Source organism: Solanum verrucosum, unplaced genomic scaffold (assembly GCF_900185275.1).
Source record: "Solanum verrucosum unplaced genomic scaffold, falcon-dt-bn FXZP01000261.1, whole genome shotgun sequence".
NCBI lineage: Eukaryota > Viridiplantae > Streptophyta > Magnoliopsida > Solanales > Solanaceae > Solanum > Solanum verrucosum.
This window is the reverse complement of record NW_026019969.1, coordinates 4,155,077-4,172,452: the sequence shown is the minus strand read 5'-3', so window position 1 is coordinate 4,172,452 and position 17,376 is coordinate 4,155,077. Positions and strand designations below refer to the sequence as shown.

At 35.5% G+C, this 17,376-nt stretch overlaps 3 protein-coding genes across 4 annotated transcripts in view; 2 read left to right on the top strand and 1 right to left on the bottom strand.

Annotated features, from left to right (window-relative positions):
• Nucleotides 1-17,376, top strand: part of LOC125815905 (uncharacterized) — a 67,358-nt gene that overhangs the window by 48,996 nt on the left and 986 nt on the right. The window contains exons 2-4 of the mRNA XM_049495478.1: nucleotides 16,496-16,629; nucleotides 17,008-17,172; nucleotides 17,270-17,344. Of these exons, the coding sequence (XP_049351435.1) occupies nucleotides 16,521-16,629; nucleotides 17,008-17,172; nucleotides 17,270-17,344 (349 nt within the window). The 5' untranslated portion in view covers nucleotides 16,496-16,520. The remainder of the gene's footprint in view (nucleotides 1-16,495; nucleotides 16,630-17,007; nucleotides 17,173-17,269; nucleotides 17,345-17,376) is intronic.
• Nucleotides 398-12,191, top strand: LOC125815888 (serine/threonine-protein kinase Nek2). Of its 2 annotated transcripts, none has more exons than XM_049495456.1 (15): nucleotides 398-651; nucleotides 1,787-1,931; nucleotides 2,108-2,174; nucleotides 2,572-2,637; nucleotides 2,817-2,863; nucleotides 2,991-3,036; nucleotides 3,159-3,239; nucleotides 3,338-3,380; nucleotides 3,470-3,519; nucleotides 3,607-3,688; nucleotides 3,823-3,872; nucleotides 6,904-6,977; nucleotides 7,939-7,990; nucleotides 10,013-10,432; nucleotides 11,331-12,191. In XM_049495456.1, the coding sequence occupies exons 2-15, from the start codon at nucleotides 1,846-1,848 to the stop codon at nucleotides 11,991-11,993; spliced, it is 1,827 nt and encodes a 608-aa protein (XP_049351413.1). In that variant the 5' UTR covers nucleotides 398-651; nucleotides 1,787-1,845; the 3' UTR covers nucleotides 11,994-12,191. The 2 variants fall into 2 exon arrangements, with proteins under 2 accessions (XP_049351413.1, XP_049351414.1); XM_049495457.1 differs by lacking the exon at nucleotides 398-651 and adding an exon at nucleotides 813-830.
• LOC125815907 (protein IQ-DOMAIN 19-like) lies at nucleotides 12,546-14,152 on the bottom strand. Its single transcript, XM_049495481.1, has 3 exons — nucleotides 13,718-14,152; nucleotides 13,253-13,489; nucleotides 12,546-13,180 (listed from the first exon to the last, which is right to left on the bottom strand). Exons 1-3 carry the CDS (start codon nucleotides 14,084-14,086, stop codon nucleotides 12,554-12,556), a joined length of 1,233 nt encoding a protein of 410 aa, XP_049351438.1. The 5' UTR covers nucleotides 14,087-14,152; the 3' UTR covers nucleotides 12,546-12,553.

Sequence of the window (17,376 nt, the reverse complement as noted above, 5' to 3'; positions counted from 1 at the left end):
CAAATACATCATTGATTTTTATAACATAAATAAAGTACATTCCTAAATTTTGGTCAAGTTTAAAGGTGGTTTCAACACTTTTTCTCGAATTCTTATTAAGAGTTGCATGCTCCAACAAGAATTAGATATCATTTGCTATGTCATGTGATAGATCAGAAGTGTATTTAAGTTTCATTAATAGATGAAACTAATAATTTACGTCAAATTCAAAATATTTTCAATACTTTTATCTTTTAATATTCTTTGCGTTCACTTTTACTTTTATTTTGTCATATTTAATTTGACATTCTTATTAAAAAAATAATAATCAGATATATAACGATTTTATTTCAATGTTCCTTAATATATGGACAATAAGTAGTAAATATTTATTAAAAAACTTACTTACTGCTCAGTACAAATCAATAAATAGTAGTGTAGGAGTAATTATTAAATAAATATTTTCTCCATTATTCTTTTCTTCTCTCTCTTGTAAGAAAAAAACAAAAAGACACTATGGAAGAAGAGCAAGAACACTCACTTGTTCCTCCTCATCTTCTTCTTCTTCTTCTGCTCTTCTGACCAAAGGCTACGGACGACGTCGTTTTCACATCTCGTTGCCCTATGTATTCTTCAATGTAGCTCGTGATCCACCAAAGCTTCACGTTTCTGGTTCATCTTTTTCAGCTTTTTCTTTTTTCACTTTTTCCCCTTTTCTTGTTTTCAACTTAAATTCAAGTGAATCTGTACAATTTTCTTGACTGTCACCTATTTCTTCCTTCACTAGCTTCAATGCCGGTAAATGGGAACTTGAAATTTGCTCTAATTTATTCTATTTTTAGGTTATTTTAGTGAGTTGCCCATTTTGAATCTGCTTTTAGATTTTTGCTGTTTTTGAGTGTTTGGGGTTTTCTTGTTTTTTTCTCAGTCTCTGATCTTGTTTGTAGTGTTTCATATATTAATTTTTTTTTAAAATTTCGAATGCAGTGGTAACAGTTGAATGTTGATGTGTAACTGCAAGGGTTTTGGTACTTGTGTGTTTTCTTGAATGTCTAACTGTGCACGGGTTTGGTACTTTCTTGGTTTTCTTGAATGTCTAGTCTTGCAGGGGTTTTAGTACTTTCTTGATTTTCTTGAATGTGTAATTGCTAATGTTTTGTATATTGTACTGAATACCAACTGTGATTTGGGCGTCTGATTTGTTTCTTGAGATGGTAGTCTTGATTAGTTGTATTCCTTGTATTTTAGAAAGAAAAATGTACCTCATTCATCAGTCTAAACTCTAATGGGGTTTTGTAGTTTCTGGTTTATTCAAATTCTTGGAATGGAAGACTTGATTGAGTCTTGGGTTCTTGCCTTCTTGGTTTGCAACTTTTCTTCCTCTTTAAATATAAGAAAGTGCAACTTATTTGCATTAGTTTTTATAATTAACTTGGTACCATGGAAAAAACGGCCCGACTTTTCTTATCTCAACAAAAAAGCACTTTATTGCATTTGTTTTGCTTAAATTGGTGCAGTGTAATGGAAAATTGCAGTTGTATCCTGATATTAGAACCTCATTATGAAGATTTTCAGCAATTTGACATGATCTAAGTTCTGGGAATCGCACTATAATTCCTCGAGATCTCTTTTCTAAATGCTTTGCATATGGGATAATATGTACCTATATCTGAAGTAATAGCTTTTTGGCAATGTAGGACTAATTATAATTAGTTGAGTCCCTCTTATTTTTTGTTTTGCTTTATTTTTGTCTAAACTAGTAGCCTTGTAGTAGTTTATTAATGTATCTATTTGTTTTTTCCTTTAGCAACGGGATTGGTGCAAGTTGAAGTTTGAACTTTGAAGGGAAAGTCAGTTACGGGTCCAATGGAACAGTATGAAATATTGGAGCAAATTGGCAAAGGGGCTTTTGGCTCTGCAGTTCTTGTGAAGCATAAGCTTGAAAAGAAGAAGTAAGAACTAGAAAATCTTGTTATTTATATAAGCCACATACATATACTTACTATTGCACTTCTACTATTTGCAGTGTATATGTAATCTTCAATCCTGTTAGTAATTGATACTTATCAAATGATATGTTTGTGAAATAGGAATTAATTTATTCTTTTATAATCCATCTTATTTCAAGGTATGTATTGAAAAAAATTCGTCTCGCTCGGCAAACGGATAGGACTCGCCGAAATGCACACCAGGAGGTTTGTCTTCTGCTTAAACCATGATCTTCCCACCTCCCAGCCTTCCCTATGCTAGGAAACATTGAGAAAACATTGAGTTTTACCATATTCTAGAATTTCTACATATCTGCCTTTAAAGAGGCTCAGAAATTATATTTTTTGTTCTATTTTGGTATTCTAAGCTTTCAGTAACCAGAAAAGGAACACTTTGGAGTGTGAAGGAAAAATAAAATCTTCTATACAAAGGAAACTGCAACTCCTTTTGAACATTCAAAGAAAAAGAACATAAATCATTTTGACGCCAAATACTTCTACTGCTACTTGATGTACATCTTCATATGTATTCTATGCCATATTATGCTTCATAGTTGAACTTTCTTAAAATGCCTTGTCGTTTAATTTAACCTTTATTTTGTAGATGGCCCTTATTTCGAGTATGCAAAATCCATTCATTGTGGAGTACAAAGACTCATGGGTGGAGAAGGTTGCTAACAGTACTTATCTTTCAAGTCCTGTTCTTTTCTTTCCTTTCTATGATACTTCTAATATTTTGATAGAACATTTGACATATGTGTGTTTATCACTACTTGACTGCTGCGGTGTTTATCAAATGGATATATTCAAAGCTTAAATGGGATTTTCTTTTTGCGCCTTCTCTTGCAGGGTTGCTATGTGTGCATAGTCATAGGTTATTGCGAAGGTGGAGACATGTTAGTGACCTTTTCCTACTTACACTATGTAGTTTGATTCCATTCGTCTCTAATGACCTTGGAAGTAGCCATAATAGCTGCATGTTTGCTTTATTGTAATGACCTCCATTTTCCTTCAACTTTGCAGGGCAGAGGCCATAAAAAAAGCAAAGGGTGTCCATTTTCTTGAAGAGGTAACCTTCTGCTGTTTGCATCTTTTGCTCCAATGTTCAATTAAAGTTTAAAGAGTTATTTTAAAAGTTGAACTGTCATTTATCTGTCATTGGTCTCTAACCAAGTCATGAACTGTTAATAGAAACTATGCAAGTGGCTTGTTCAACTCTTAATGGCTCTTGACTACTTGCACATGAATCATATCCTTCATCGTGATGTCAAGGTTTGCTGTCATTTGCTTTTCACTGGGTGGATTCATGGACTTATTACTTCTTAACCTTGCTTCTCCTTTAAACTTTGTGTTTGTAACATCTTTTGCAGTGTTCAAATATATTTCTAACAAGAGAGCAGGATATTCGTCTAGGTTAGTTTGCTCATTTTCCATTTCAGGCTTCTTGAAAATTCTATATTATAATACTTTACTGAAGGACAAGAGCGACATACTACTTGCAGGTGATTTTGGACTTGCCAAGATGTTGACTTCAGATGACCTTGCTTCCTCGGTAAGTAATGTTACTGTAGCTTTTTACCTTAAAGATTTCATGTTTTTCAATATTGTTTAGCTAAGTTATTCTTGCTTAATTTTGCAGATTGTTGGAACCCCCAGTTACATGTGCCCTGAGCTTCTTGCAGACATACCTTATGGATCTAAGTCGGATATATGGTCTCTAGGTAATACAGATGTACATCAAGTGGCACACATGTTACATGCTGGCACGCATCAGTGCCTGATGCTATGTTTAATTGTCATACATAGTGGGCACTAATGTGAAGGTGCACTGACATTTCTTTGATTTTCTATCCAGGATGCTGTATATATGAAATGGCTGCATTTAAGCCTGCATTCAAGGCATTTGTAAGTTTCTGATGACCTTGTTGCTGCCTAACCTTATTACTCGAACAATTTTCTTGTCAGCATATGATGCATCCCATTACTTTGTGGGATTACACTGGGTTTGTTATTGCATGATGCAGCCCATGTTTTACAGAAGCGATTATTCATATCATTTATCTGAATATTTCAGTAAGTTCAGCTAGTATAATTTTCTTTTGCAAATGAAACTGTTAAAGAATAACAAAAGTCCCACATTGGTAATTAATGAGATGAGTGGATTCCTTATAAGGCTTGGACAATCCTCCTCCCTTATTACTCAAACAATTTTCTTGTCAGCATATGATGCATCCCATTACTTTGTGGGATTACACTGGGTTTGTTATTGCATGATGCAGCCCATGTTTTACAGAAGCGATTATTCATATCATTTATCTAAATATTTCAGTAAGTTCAGCTAGTAGAATTTTCTTTTGCAAATGAAACTGTTAAAGAATAACAAAAGTCCCACATTGGTGATTAATGAGATGAGTGGATTCCTTATAAGGCTTGGACAATCCTCCTCCCTTTGAGCTAGCTTTTGTGGTGTGAGTTAGGCCTAAGATCTAATTTAACATGGTATCAGAGCAGGGTCCATTTCACCCAATGTTGGGGGCTGCAAGATCAAAATTGCCCATGCACTAGATACTAAGCACGGGTTGAGCTAGCATTTGGAGTGTGAGTTAGGCCTAAATCCTAATTTAATAGAAACGATAACTGTAGTTGTTGCAGCTTGTCGGATGTCCATTTTTTAACCACTAACAATGGTTGTGGAGAATTCCAACGAACTTCAGATGAAATTCGTTGTTGTGCATGTTCTAGGTGTTGGTATTATGACTCCAGAGAGATGTTAGAAGAAGATTCAAGTGTGTAGCACTTGATGCAAATTGGGAGCATGTTTGGATTATGAAAATAGTGATGAGCATGAAGTTTAGTTGGGTCTACTTAGCTTGATTCTAGAAAAAAAAATAATTGAACCTAAGATGAATAGCGGGTTTATTTATTAGCAGAGGCGAATCTAGGATTTTTCTAGAACATGGGTGCACCACTAAAAAAAAGAGGAAAAACGTGTGTTCTATGAGGAAGAGGACTCACTGGTATGGAATGTGGGGAGCACAAGGTGTTTCACAGTAAATTCAGCATATGAAGATCTCAACACAGAACCCTCAGGGGTTGGCCTGCTGGCAATTGACTTGAGCCTTGGGGTTTGCTCCCTTTCAAGGTCTCAAGTTCGAAACCCACTAGGTGCAAACAATTTCTGAGGGCCATCGGACTGGGTAAAACCTGAATTAACCGTGGTGCACTTGCGGGAAACTCCTTGCCGAGGGCCTGTGCACCCCCAGGATTAGTCGGGGCTCAAAGAGACTCGGACACCCGGTGCAAATCAAAAAAAAAAAAAAAAAGATCTCAACACAGTTGGCATTGAGGAAGTAGAATGGCCTTGGAAGATGATATGGAAAACCAAGATACCCTATAAAGTAAACTGGTTTACTTGGTTGTTAGCTAAGGAGGCAGTTTTGACACATGAGAACCTGAACAAAAGAGGCTTCACCTGTGTTCCAGGTGCTTTTTGTGTGAAGAGCAAGGAGAGACAGTCAACCATCTCTTCTTACACTGCAAGTGGACAACCCAACTTTGGCAAATGTTCACCAATATGAGAGAGATTAAATGGGTGAAACCAGGAAGGATCAAAGAGGTTTTGAAGTGCTGGAATAGGGATGGAAATGCAGGAAGAAAGGAGGAGAGATGGAAGATTGTCCCATCATGTATATGGTGGACAATATGGCTAGAGAGGAACCAGAGATGTCATGAAGGAAAGCAGAGCAACATACAAAGATTTAAGCTTAAGTGTTTAGCTCTGTATTATTTTTGGTGTAAACCTAGATAGCTCAGAAGTAATCAGCACAACTATAGATTGGCTGTAACTTGGTAGGTATAGGATCCTATGTAATTACAACACTTTTGGAGGGGAACTACACTTTTGAGGTAGTATACCTTTGGAAAAATATAGACTAACTGTTACATTTCTCAAAAAAAGAAGTGGGAATTGATCTCTAATCCTCTAGGTAAATAACTCAACATTCGACCAAGTGCACCATTTAGCCTTCTTGTAGCATGAGTGCCAACAACTAATACTATACTAGTTTATATATATATATAGTTTAAGGGAGAGACCACGGATTCACGTGCCTCATATTTTAGGATATAAATTCGCCCCTCTTTAATAGGAAGAAAGAAATATATATGAGAAATTGGATATTTACTTGTCTTGTTTATATGTGAAACTAACAATAGATATATTTTGTTTATGCCAATTGCCATGTTTAAGCTAATGAGCCATGGGGATTTTCTATCTTCCCGTTGGAGCTCCACTGAAAATAGAAATAATCAAGTGTTCTTTATGAAGAATTGCACCTTATTTCTTCATTGTGTGCTGAAAACCAAAAGCTTAGCTCTTAAGGGGAGGATTGACCTAGTTCATATAAGCAAAACACCAGTCCATTACCCGACGTCCTAAACAATGTGGGATTCTAACCCACTCTAACATCGTCCTTCACGCCCAAACCCAACTAGAGCATGAACCGGGAACTCAAATGGGAATAGACCCGACTCTAATGCCATGTAAAAATATGACACTTGGGCCTAACTCAACTCCAAAATTAGTTCATGAGAGAAGGATTGTTGTAGTCCATATAAGCTGACCACCCGTCCATTCCCCAACCAATGTGGGATGGTAAGCCACTCTAACAAGATGTTCAATGTGGTACACTAACCCCCTCTAACAAGTACTTCTAGGAGATCATGGCCCTTGTCTTCCTTCTTATACTTCAGTAAATGGATGGTTGCTTTATGACTCTACTTATGATGTAGTTATTGGGTAATGTTACTTCGACTTTGAGAAACTAACCCTTGCTATCTATGTGTTTTTAAGGCTTTTGCATTTTACTATTCACTTTCCTATTGGTGGATATTTTTGGTCCTTGAAACTTATGCTATTTTATGCTTGTTGACATAGGATATGCAAGCACTCATCAACAAAATAAACAAGTCTATTGTGGCACCACTTCCGACAAAATACTCTGGTCCATTGTAAGTCGTTCATTTGATTGAGATTTGTTTTGTCATGGTGTATGTTTATATGTTCAAGTGCTGCCTTTTTATTTTGGACTGTGATTTCTTAAGCTGGACTTCTAGAACTGTTAAAGAAAGATCCTCTTTCGATTTTAAATGATTTGTTCTCTTGGAGAACTATCTTAAATATACAGGTCTATTTTGAACTTATAAACAGGCAATCAACAGATGGGAATAAAATTGTAGCAGCTTAACTAGTCGAGTGTACCTTTGGTTTTAATTTAGTGAGGTTTCAGTATCTAAGCATACCTTATTTGAAAAGGCCAACATAAGGATTTTAAAGTTAAATTACACTAACCACTCTTAAGGGCATTTTAATTCCCTCTACTTCCATTGTGCTTCCAGTCCAATGCAAAACATGACAGGGCTCCCTATGTAAATTTGCATGAATGGAATAAATTTTGTTTTTATCATCAAATTCCCAAGTACCAACATAGATTTCTGTAAAATAAATTTTGAGATGTTAAAGGAGAATAAACTAGCAGTTTTAAAAGAAAGGCCAATAAAAATCAACAATCATTTTAACTGCATCTTCCCTCCCGGGCCCTTTCTATTCCTTGGTGGAGGACATATTTCTACTTGGTGCCATCTAAAGGCAAAATTGGGTGAAAGGAGATAATGCATTAGTTTGGAGGTCAGGAAGGCAGGTGTTCATTATTATGACGAACAACTCAAGGTTGTTTTTGGAATCATCATGACGACACGAAGAGTCTATTCTTCACTTCTTATAGCCTCTATTTGCAATGTACTACTTTTGTTAGTAAAGGAACACCGAGATCCAAAAAGTAAGAGGGGTGTTTACGTGCCTCAGCAATTATGCATTGAAATCTTTTTTTGACTTTATATATGAGAAACTCTACCCTTGAATGAGAATCTTTTATTTAACTCTGCTTATTCACTTTTCTTATTTGCCTTCCAGCCGAGGTCTTGTCAAAAGCATGCTGCGGAAAAACCCAGAACTGAGGCCAAGTGTATGATTCCTCTTTATCTGATTTATATAGGTTCATTTACATCTTAAGCCATTATGGTATTGCCTTAAGATCTCCTATGAGATTCACTAAGAAACTTGAACTGGTGGTTTACTGTGCATATTGTGTCATCTGCATAAATGGATTATGTTTTTAGATAGAGATCTGCATATGATGGAGTTATTTTGAAGATAAACCAACAGAAGCTTATAAATGCTGTAGTGCTGTCTCAACTTCTTTACCTGAAAATCAAATATGTGACTATGAGGTTATTGTTTGTTACATTTCTTTCGTGAATCTCCCGCTTTCCATGCCTGTGCTTTACACCATAATGTAAGACACTTCCTCTGACTTATGTTTCATCCAGTATTAGAAACATTCAATTTTATATCTTTTGTTTTTGCTCTTTCTTATTTTTAATTTTTTTGGTTGGTAATACTTTCACAAGACAAAATCCTCAAGTGAGACACATTTTCTAACCATTGTTCCAGAACTTGTACGGCAACTGTCTTCTGCCTTAATTTTAAGAAAAAGGCAGGTTGACATGATCTTCTGGTAATGTAAAATATCTTTACAAATACCAAGTTGATGAGTCATCATTTGGATGGAAGGTAAAGGGATAAACAAGGAAACTTAGACCCGAATTTTGCTATCAATATGCTTCTTCTGTAGTTAATGATTTGTAGCATTTGCAACAAATTTTATTAATAATTATCTTTCTCAATAATTTTTTTTATTAGTAATTATCCCAAGCATCATAGTATATCTGAATTAAATATCACTAAGTATACCACAGCTACGGCACAAAATCTTCCTAGTTTCCTGTATTGAAGTTACCTATTTCAAAAGAAAAAAATCCTCCTTCTAGTTTCCTGTATTGTATTTTATGTATTCATATGACTCGACTGGTTCAGTTACAATTGTCCTGCGTGTGACTTTCTGTCAGCAATACTCTCTAGCCTGCGATACCTGTTATTTTTAGTCTTAAATTACCTATGTGGACTGATTGACATGCATAGGTGGAGAAGAAGTCCTCTATTCAATATGTAACAAGCCAAATGTTTTAATGTTCCATAAATATTGTCTGGTTGTGTAAAATATGCGAAGGAACTAGTCGCTCCTAAGAGCACACATCGCAGATCTGAACCCTTCCACATACTTGTATTTAGTGGAGAAGGGTAGAGGGCAGAGGAGGGGGCCATTATCCACAGAGAACAGTCACCTCAGGCTCTGAGGGATTTCTTTGTTATTAAATAAGAAAAAACAACTAGCTACTCCTAAGAGCTGGGAATTAACTCTGACCCTTTATTAGGGATTATAGTGAAGAAAACCAAAGGACATGAATAATCTCTTTCTTAGTTGTGTTGCATCTAATTTGAGAAGTTGTAGCCTTAATTTACGTTTATGCTAAAACTGCAAGGATCTTTACTCATAACTTTTATGTAGTTGTGTAATATCAACAGTATCGATGACATGTCTCATCATTTTGCCCACAAGCATTTCATGTTTCCTGTCTTTAGCTTTGAAGTATGAAGCCTTTCATAATTGATGATTATCTTTGAGTGCTGGCTTAGAAGGAGCTTCTCTTCTGAAGTACAGGAGTGTTTTTTACTATATAACTGAGAGTAGTGATTCTAACAAAAATGAAAGGATTAACATGCTAACACTTTAAACAGTAGGTCTTTCTGTTTATTATTTTTCTGTAAGTTGATAAATTTCTTCTTAAATTAACTTTGAAGCATGAAAATACAGGAAGCGTAACGCCTTAAATTACTTTCTCGCAGAAGCTATTCAATACTGACGACAAAAGGTTAAAATATGTCTATTTGGCTTCTTTAGAGTGCTTCCATTGTTCCGTCAGATTAGTTTTCTAGACTGTTGGTTAGTAGCCAAAATTGATCTAGTGACCTGATCAGCTCTTAAGATATAAAGTTAATAGGGAATCTCCTCACAAAGACTGAAAATTTAAGGCATATTTTGATTGTAATATTCATACTGACTTAAAATATTATTTTTGTTATACAGGCAGCAGAACTTCTAAGGAATCCACTTCTTCAGCCATATGTGATTAATACACATCTCAAACTTAATGGCCCCAGACGCAACAGTTTACCTGCTTGTTTGCCTGATAATGATGTAAAGAAAACCAGATTTGCAATTTCTGAAAGCACACCTGTCGCAAAGAACAGAGAGAAGCGAATGTCATGTGGAAATGATAGGACTTTGAATCCTAGTGTCTCTGATCACGATTATACTTTTTCAAATCGTAGATATCCAAAAACACCAAGCAGAGTATCTGAATTGTCTGTTGGAAGCCCTGATAGAGGATCAACTGTCACAAAAAAAATCACTTCAAAAGCTTTGCTTGTGAATAAGAATCCAAAGGTGATCGTGCCAAAATTGACTACTCCAAGAAGACAAGTGGATCTAAGGAACAGTGATATGGTAAGGTTACAAGTAAAAGGTTATTCGTTTTACTTCTTTCTATTTTATAAAAGTAAATGGATTTTATTCTAGACAAGAACGTCCAAGCGGTTCAACTGATGTACAACAAAGTAGGCAAAATACCAATATATAAAAACTAATAGAGTCAATAGTTTGTCATTGCAACAGATTTAGAGAAAATGGTTTCTCACTAAATCTTAGATGGTGTCAACTTATATGTGAAAAGAAAAGCGGGTATCCTAAAATTTAACCTAATATTGTTATTTTCATTTGGATCTTGATTAACTGTTTGGAATGCCCGAACCAGGATATGTTCCATCACATTAGCTTAGATAATTTCCAGTAACAATTTTAATATTCATTTTCACAATTATTATTATATGATAAACTAGTTAGATTAAAATCTTAAATTGTGTGTGAAATCAAATACTGTCACACGAGAGAGAGAGAGAGAGCAGAAAAAGCAAAAAGAAAATAAAAGAACACGTTGAAGATAAGCAGACCTCAACACAGAAGCTCAAGATGAATTGTATCTTGTTGTTTCACTTTTTGTGTATAGAAAGTAGAGTAGAGGAGGCAGATTCCCTAGTAGATTCATTTGATAAGATTCTCTGTAAATTCTTATTTTTCTTAGCTGGGTGGTTTTTGGTCTCTCAGTAATTATGCTTTTGAACTGCTTTATTAGTGCCTTTGTGTACCAACTTGTTGCCAGTTTAAAAAAAGAAGAAAATAACATGTGGTTGCTTTTGTATCTATGTTCTGAAAATCATGGATATAAGCTTATGTACTTTAAGCAGTAATATGATTATATGCAATTCTAGCCTGCTTAACCATATTTCCCTTGGTGATGTGTTCCCAACACCTGCGTCCTGTCGTTTGACTACTCTATGCTTGACAGGCTTCACGAACCCTGGTGAAGAGATCTGTTTCTACAACTCGTAGGGCATCTTTGCCATTGACAAACAAGGCAGCAGTTCAAGAATTACCTCGAAGGCCGAGTCTCAGTTTTCTTGACTGTATTAAGTCTCCTGATGTTTCTGTCAATGCCCCTCGAATTGACAAGATGCTTGAGTTTCCATTAGCTTCATATGAAGATCCTTTCCATCCTATACGCCGAACATCATCAAACTCTGCGCAAGGTTCCTCTGGCTCACCACAAGCTGAGTATTCAGTTATGAAAGACAAATGTACCATACAGATTCCTGACAGTAAATTTGATCGAATGAGTGCCAATGATGCTTGGCAAGGGTTTGAAGGCCCCATGGTGCATGTGGATAGAGAGGACATAACTGATTCTTCTGATCAAAATGCCACTGCTGGTGCATCTAGCCGAACCTCATCTGACACAAGACGCCGTCGTTTTAACATGTCATCTTATAAGCAACGGGCCGAAGCCCTGGAGGGACTACTTGAGTTCAGTGCTAGACTCTTGCAAGAAGACAGATTCGATGAACTTGGTGTCTTATTGAAGCCATTTGGACCAGAAAAAGTTTCTCCGAGGGAAACTGCTATTTGGTTGACCAAGAGCATAAAGGAAAATGCTCCTAAACAAGAAGATTAGTTCTAAGAACATTCAATGTGTATAAAGTAGTCTTTGCTGTAATATTTTCTGTAGGTGCCCAGATTTTGCTACGTAGAGGCAGTCATAAGCTGAAACATTAATTCATAGCTAGCATATTTAGCAAATTCACGAAGTACTGATAGGATAATATGGATGAGAAAACAGGTTCTTTAATTCCGCTAGAAATATTATTGCTTATGGATGGTTCCAATGTTAGCATCTATTTTTGCCGAATTAGAGTCCTTGTTATGCTCCTTGTCTCTTCTATTTTTGGGTGCATTTACTCGACTTGAGACACCAAGCTAAAGAATTTAAACATCAGTTTTCATTAGAAATTGGGTGTTGCCCCAATTTTTGGTATTAGGTTGCAGTTCTCCTTATGCACTTGGATGCTCTAATAACAGAGATATTTTAAAGAAAATGGAGTTTCACTGGGCAAGATGGAACCAGTACGTGCTCAGAGGAGGCTGATGTATTTGGCTGAGAGAGAGCAATACATAGCTATAAATCTCATGTGCTAGTCACTCTTACGTTATAGACAGTGAGAGATCTTCCAGAGGTCAAATGGCAGACACTATGCTGGCGGAATCAACCTTGACATGCTTGATAGACTTTGCTTGTTTGTAGAGCTTAAGTAACCAGGCTTCATGGCTTTCTGGGACATTGTGTCTCCTGCTGTGAGTAGGTGTTTCTTCCCTTCTAGAGTCAGGTATGCCTGTTATCCCATCCATTGATGGTGTGCGCTTGCTTTTTCTTATAATGCTCCAATTGGGTCGTTGTCTGGGTTCACTATGTGACCTAGCTTTTGCTCTTGAGGATTCTGTATTGGACATGTATGTTAGTGCTAAAGTAGCACTAGAAAAAATGGAGTTCGGTTTTTCTGAGTGTGCAATGGAAAATGGGGTTTTGGAAGATGTGGTTGTTGACACATTAGAGCAATGTTCAAAACCTTTTTCTGGCGTCTTGAAGGAAAAATCCTCTAAATGCCTGTCATAACTTATTGTGCTCATATCACTCAGTGTAGAGGGACTTGGACATGTCTGAAGTACTTGATGACTTCTCCTTGACAGTGAAAGGCAACGAGACTCAGAGGTGCTCAATCCATTTTCCATTCCAGAAGATCTGTTTTTCGTGCTATTATTCTTCTGAACTCTCCCTTTTTCTTGAATGCTAACATCCATCTTTTCCTGCCATTTAAAATCTTGTCATTTCCATTATGTTGGTACACTCAAAATTCTGCATGAGAAGAGGAGACTTACAATGCTGCAGGCTCTGGTAAGTTGATTGTTCCCAGGTGATACTTTCTGACTCTTTCTTGAGTTTGGGGTATTTGCTTCTTCAGTCATCTGAACTCTTTGAACACGAGCCCTTAGTTGAATGACCATAAGAGAGTGCATGCGTCTCACCATTGCTGCTGTCTGTTTCCTCACTAGGTGACCCCTTACCAGTGCCTGTAATCTAACTAGGCTTCTTAGGGCGCGCAATGCTTTCCTAGCCTGCATAAACATCAGTCATGCTTTCAAACCATTTTTCACCTTTTAGCATTAAACCTTATTTATTTAGCCCTACATAGTTTAGCGGTGCATGTTCATTGACCTTATGGTGAGAACAAGGTCCTCTCCATAATAGGTAACTTAGTGCAAGTTCTGAGGATCAAATGAAACCAAACATGCTTTACCTAGTTTAAAAATAAACAAGAACACACTCATGGTTTGAATGGTTACCAAATAAGCACGGAAAACAGCTTGGATTTTGGTGGCAGCTGCATCCTTAACACGTCTGGTAAGGTATGCCTTTGGTTTTATAGCTCCTTTTGCTGTTAGGCTTGCTTTGTGGTGTTTCTCTAGCATGTCAAACTCCAGGATTGAACCTTGTGTGTTTAGTTGGTGATCAAAAGTTAAGTCGAAAGACCTGTTACTCTTGTGGCTTTTTCTCTCCATGCTTGATGATTTCTTGAAACTCCATCTCCTTTTCGCCTTTGGAGTTGTTGGGGTGCCCATACTTTCTATTGATTTGTATTCTTTCTTTTCCCTTTCCTCCTTTTTCCCCATCACCATTAGGAAGTTTCTGATCCATTTGCTTGCCTTCCCCATTTCTTGTATTACCTTTCAATCTCTTTCACTCAATAGTGTTGAACTTTCCTTGAATTGGGTGAATGTTAGAGACTTTGAGTCATATCAATGTGGTTGAGTACACTGATATAATGAGGTTAAGGCCTGCATTGTTTCTTGGCTTTGTTATTTGATTGACTTTTTTTGTGTGTGATGTTTTAAAAGTGAATATTCAAATGGTTTTGGTGGTGCAACTCTTTATATTAGTCATTTTCACAGTATTTGGTTTGGCGAAGGCCTGCAAATGTGTCCTCTTGTCTTGCCATTTGCAACTATAGTGAGACTTGGACATTATACTTCTCTGTATATATTGGAGGTTTCTGAATTAAAACACTTACTTTGTTTTTAGTCAGAGCTGCATGCAAACCTCAATTATAGTCTTTTCTAAAGAAGGAACCTTTCACTGACCAATATATTCAGTTTGGCCAACTAATTTATAAACTCTATGTACAAAAATGATTGAAGAATACACACCATATACACTGGTTATGTATAGATATGTTTAGTAGAAGTACATATTTTGTAAATTGGATCACTCAAGGTATTAGGCTGTAATTTTCCCTTTGTCTCTTATCAAAAGCATCACATTTGGCTCATAAAAGAATGATACTTCAGTTTTCTCAAATTAATGTGTCCTAGACTTATAAAGTGATTCGAAAAATTTAATTTGGCTTGAATTTGCAGATAAAATGTAAAATATCTAAGGCAGGCACCTAGATTTGTCTTTGAGGGAATTTTCACCATCACACCAAGTATTGCTAATTGGAAAGCTGACTCAACCTTGTCAACGTATATAACTTAAATATTCTTCTTTTCTTCTGTTGAGTAGTTTAATACGTGTCATTACATAAAATAAATATGAACACCCAATTATGGTTGAGTTAACCACAATTAGCCACATTAAACACTAGAAGATCCATTCATTAAACTTTCAACTGCTTTACCCTCAATGTAAAACAGAACTATGACTTTAATCTTTGAATTTTTTTTTGTACCTAAACCTTTGATGTGTATGTTTATTAGTTACTTATGTCTTTTGGTTTGTTATTATTGTTTGATTGAAGACGTTATTGTCGTGTCCATTTGACTTCTTTGATTTACATTTACTCCAATTTTTGTTTTCAAAAAGTTTTACATACTCACGGAACTTCTTCTATCTATGTATGATTAATTGGGGGTAGGTAAAGGGGAGTTGTAAGGCGGAAAATTATATCCTCACTGACAAGGTGAAAGTTTAGATAGTTGCTGAAAATATGTTTTTACTTTACAAAGCAACAAAGAAGAACACTTCTTTTGAAAGAATAATAAAAAAAATCCCCCAATTTTAACTATAATTTACAAATATGCATAGTATAAACTTTTTGACAAGCTGATTCAACTAAACCTGCTTAGCCAAGGTGATAATATATTTTAATTAAGTATTTAAGAAAATTTGGACAACTTTAGAAGTCATTAAAATTCTTTATTAAAAATGATAATTTTGAAAGATAAACCCAATTTTCTAGTACTACAATAAAATATATTAGAACTATAACTATACCAATTTTATTGGATATTTCAGTTGTGATTCAACCGTTTTTGGGGACAATTAAAAACCTAACTACTTAGTGCTTTGACAAATGAAACCCAAATACTTATTGTACTTGGCTAGGGAGACTATTGATAACCTTCTACTTAATCTTGTACTTGGCTCATAATTATGAAAGTTTTAACACCCCCCACCCCCACCCCCCACCCCAGAAAAGAAAAGAAAAGAAAACAACTTAAAGGTGAAGTACGTTTATTCCGTGCAAATTTGAATTAGTCTGAATATCTTATATTCGTCTATCCTTTGAAGAAGTTCAATTTAAACAAATTCTAGAATACTACTATACATGTATGATGATCATTTTAAAAGAAATTTAAAAATTAAATTTATCGTATGAAAATCCTAAATTCGTCTTTCCTTTTAAGAAGTTCCATTTAAGCAAATTCTAGAATTCTACTATCAGGTTCTAACTTCTATGTTGCTCAATGCTGACTTTTCTCCACAAATAACCATTAAAGTTTTCTAAATTACTACTGTTAGGTTCTATGTTTACATTATAGGTTCTACAAACCAAAAGAGAAAACTTTGCCCCAAAAAGAAAAATGCCTTTAGTTTATTGTAATAGAACATAGATTAACTAATCCACCAAGTAATGGAAATTTCAAATAATTATATATTATGAAGTTAATTAGACTTGGGACAACCCTAAGAAGACTTGCCACATACAAATCTTTGAAAATTTGATACAAGTAGAAGCTTCTACTAAAAAATATTCAACACAAATTTCCTCTATAAATTTACCTCTCATTGGACACAAAGTGCATATTCATATTCTCTTCCTTTCCCCATAAAACACACAACAACAATATTAATTTTGGCATAGAGAAGATGGATTTGTTCAAGTTTAGAGCTCATTACCTACTTCTTCTTTTGGTTTTATTACCAATGTTAGCTGCAAAAGAGGATAGTATTCCTCCTGTTCTTGCCCCTTACTTTGGTACATCTCTTTCCTTAACTATCTATTCATTCATATATTTTTTTTTTATTGGTCATTTTGTTATGAATTTTAGAGCAGTTCTAAATTTATACATATGCTCCTACTTTTCTCAAACTTCTAAAAAAAAGAAAGAGAGTAGATATACAGAGACTAGGGAAGACCTAGCATAGATGTTTGATTCTGATCATATGAACAAGTAAATTAAATTGACTGGTAAAATTTCGAACTCGAGTCTCATAAAGTTCAAATCTTGAATTTGTCTCTCTGTGCACAGAAACAAGTGCACTAGTCATAGATATAGAAGAAAACTTTTGTTATTGTTTTAATCTAGTTACTTGTGAACTTTTTGAATTGGCTGTTATATGAATCTGTATATAGACAATATATGCAATGATGTGGAGTGTGGGAAAGGAAGATGTGAGAAAGCACCAGGAAAGCCATTCAACTTCATCTGTAAATGTGAACGAGGTTGGAAGCGTACTCGCCATGATGATGATGATGATGAAGATGATCTTGAATTTCTCCCTTGCATTGTTCCCAAGTGTCAGTACAGTGAAACTCATATCTGAAAAGTTTGGTATATAGAAGAAAACTTGATTTCAATTTTTGACCAAGAGTTGGTGATTATGTGTTATTGCAGGTTCTCTTGACTATTCTTGCTTACCAGCACCTCCACCAGCTCCACCAATTCCACACAACATGTCTTTCTTTGATCGTAATTACTAAATCTTCTCTTCGTACAATTTT

Excerpts from the sequence above, each read along its gene's own strand:
- LOC125815888 (XM_049495456.1), top strand. The coding sequence starts at position 1,846 with ATGGAACAGTATGAAATATTGGAGCAAATTGGCAAAGGGGCTTTTGGC. Across the intron at positions 3,520-3,606 it reads CAGATGACCTTGCTTCCTCG|ATTGTTGGAACCCCCAGTTA; the intron begins GTAAGTAATGTT and ends TTAATTTTGCAG. Across the intron at positions 3,873-6,903 it reads AGCCTGCATTCAAGGCATTT|GATATGCAAGCACTCATCAA; the intron begins GTAAGTTTCTGA and ends TTGTTGACATAG.
- LOC125815907 (XM_049495481.1), bottom strand. The coding sequence starts at position 14,086 with ATGGGGAAGGCAAGCAAATGGATCAGAAACTTCCTAATGGTGATGGGG. Across the intron at positions 13,490-13,717 it reads CTGTTTTCCGTGCTTATTTG|GCTAGGAAAGCATTGCGCGC; the intron begins GTAACCATTCAA and ends ATGTTTATGCAG. Across the intron at positions 13,181-13,252 it reads TTACCAGAGCCTGCAGCATT|GAAAAGATGGATGTTAGCAT; the intron begins GTAAGTCTCCTC and ends TTTAAATGGCAG.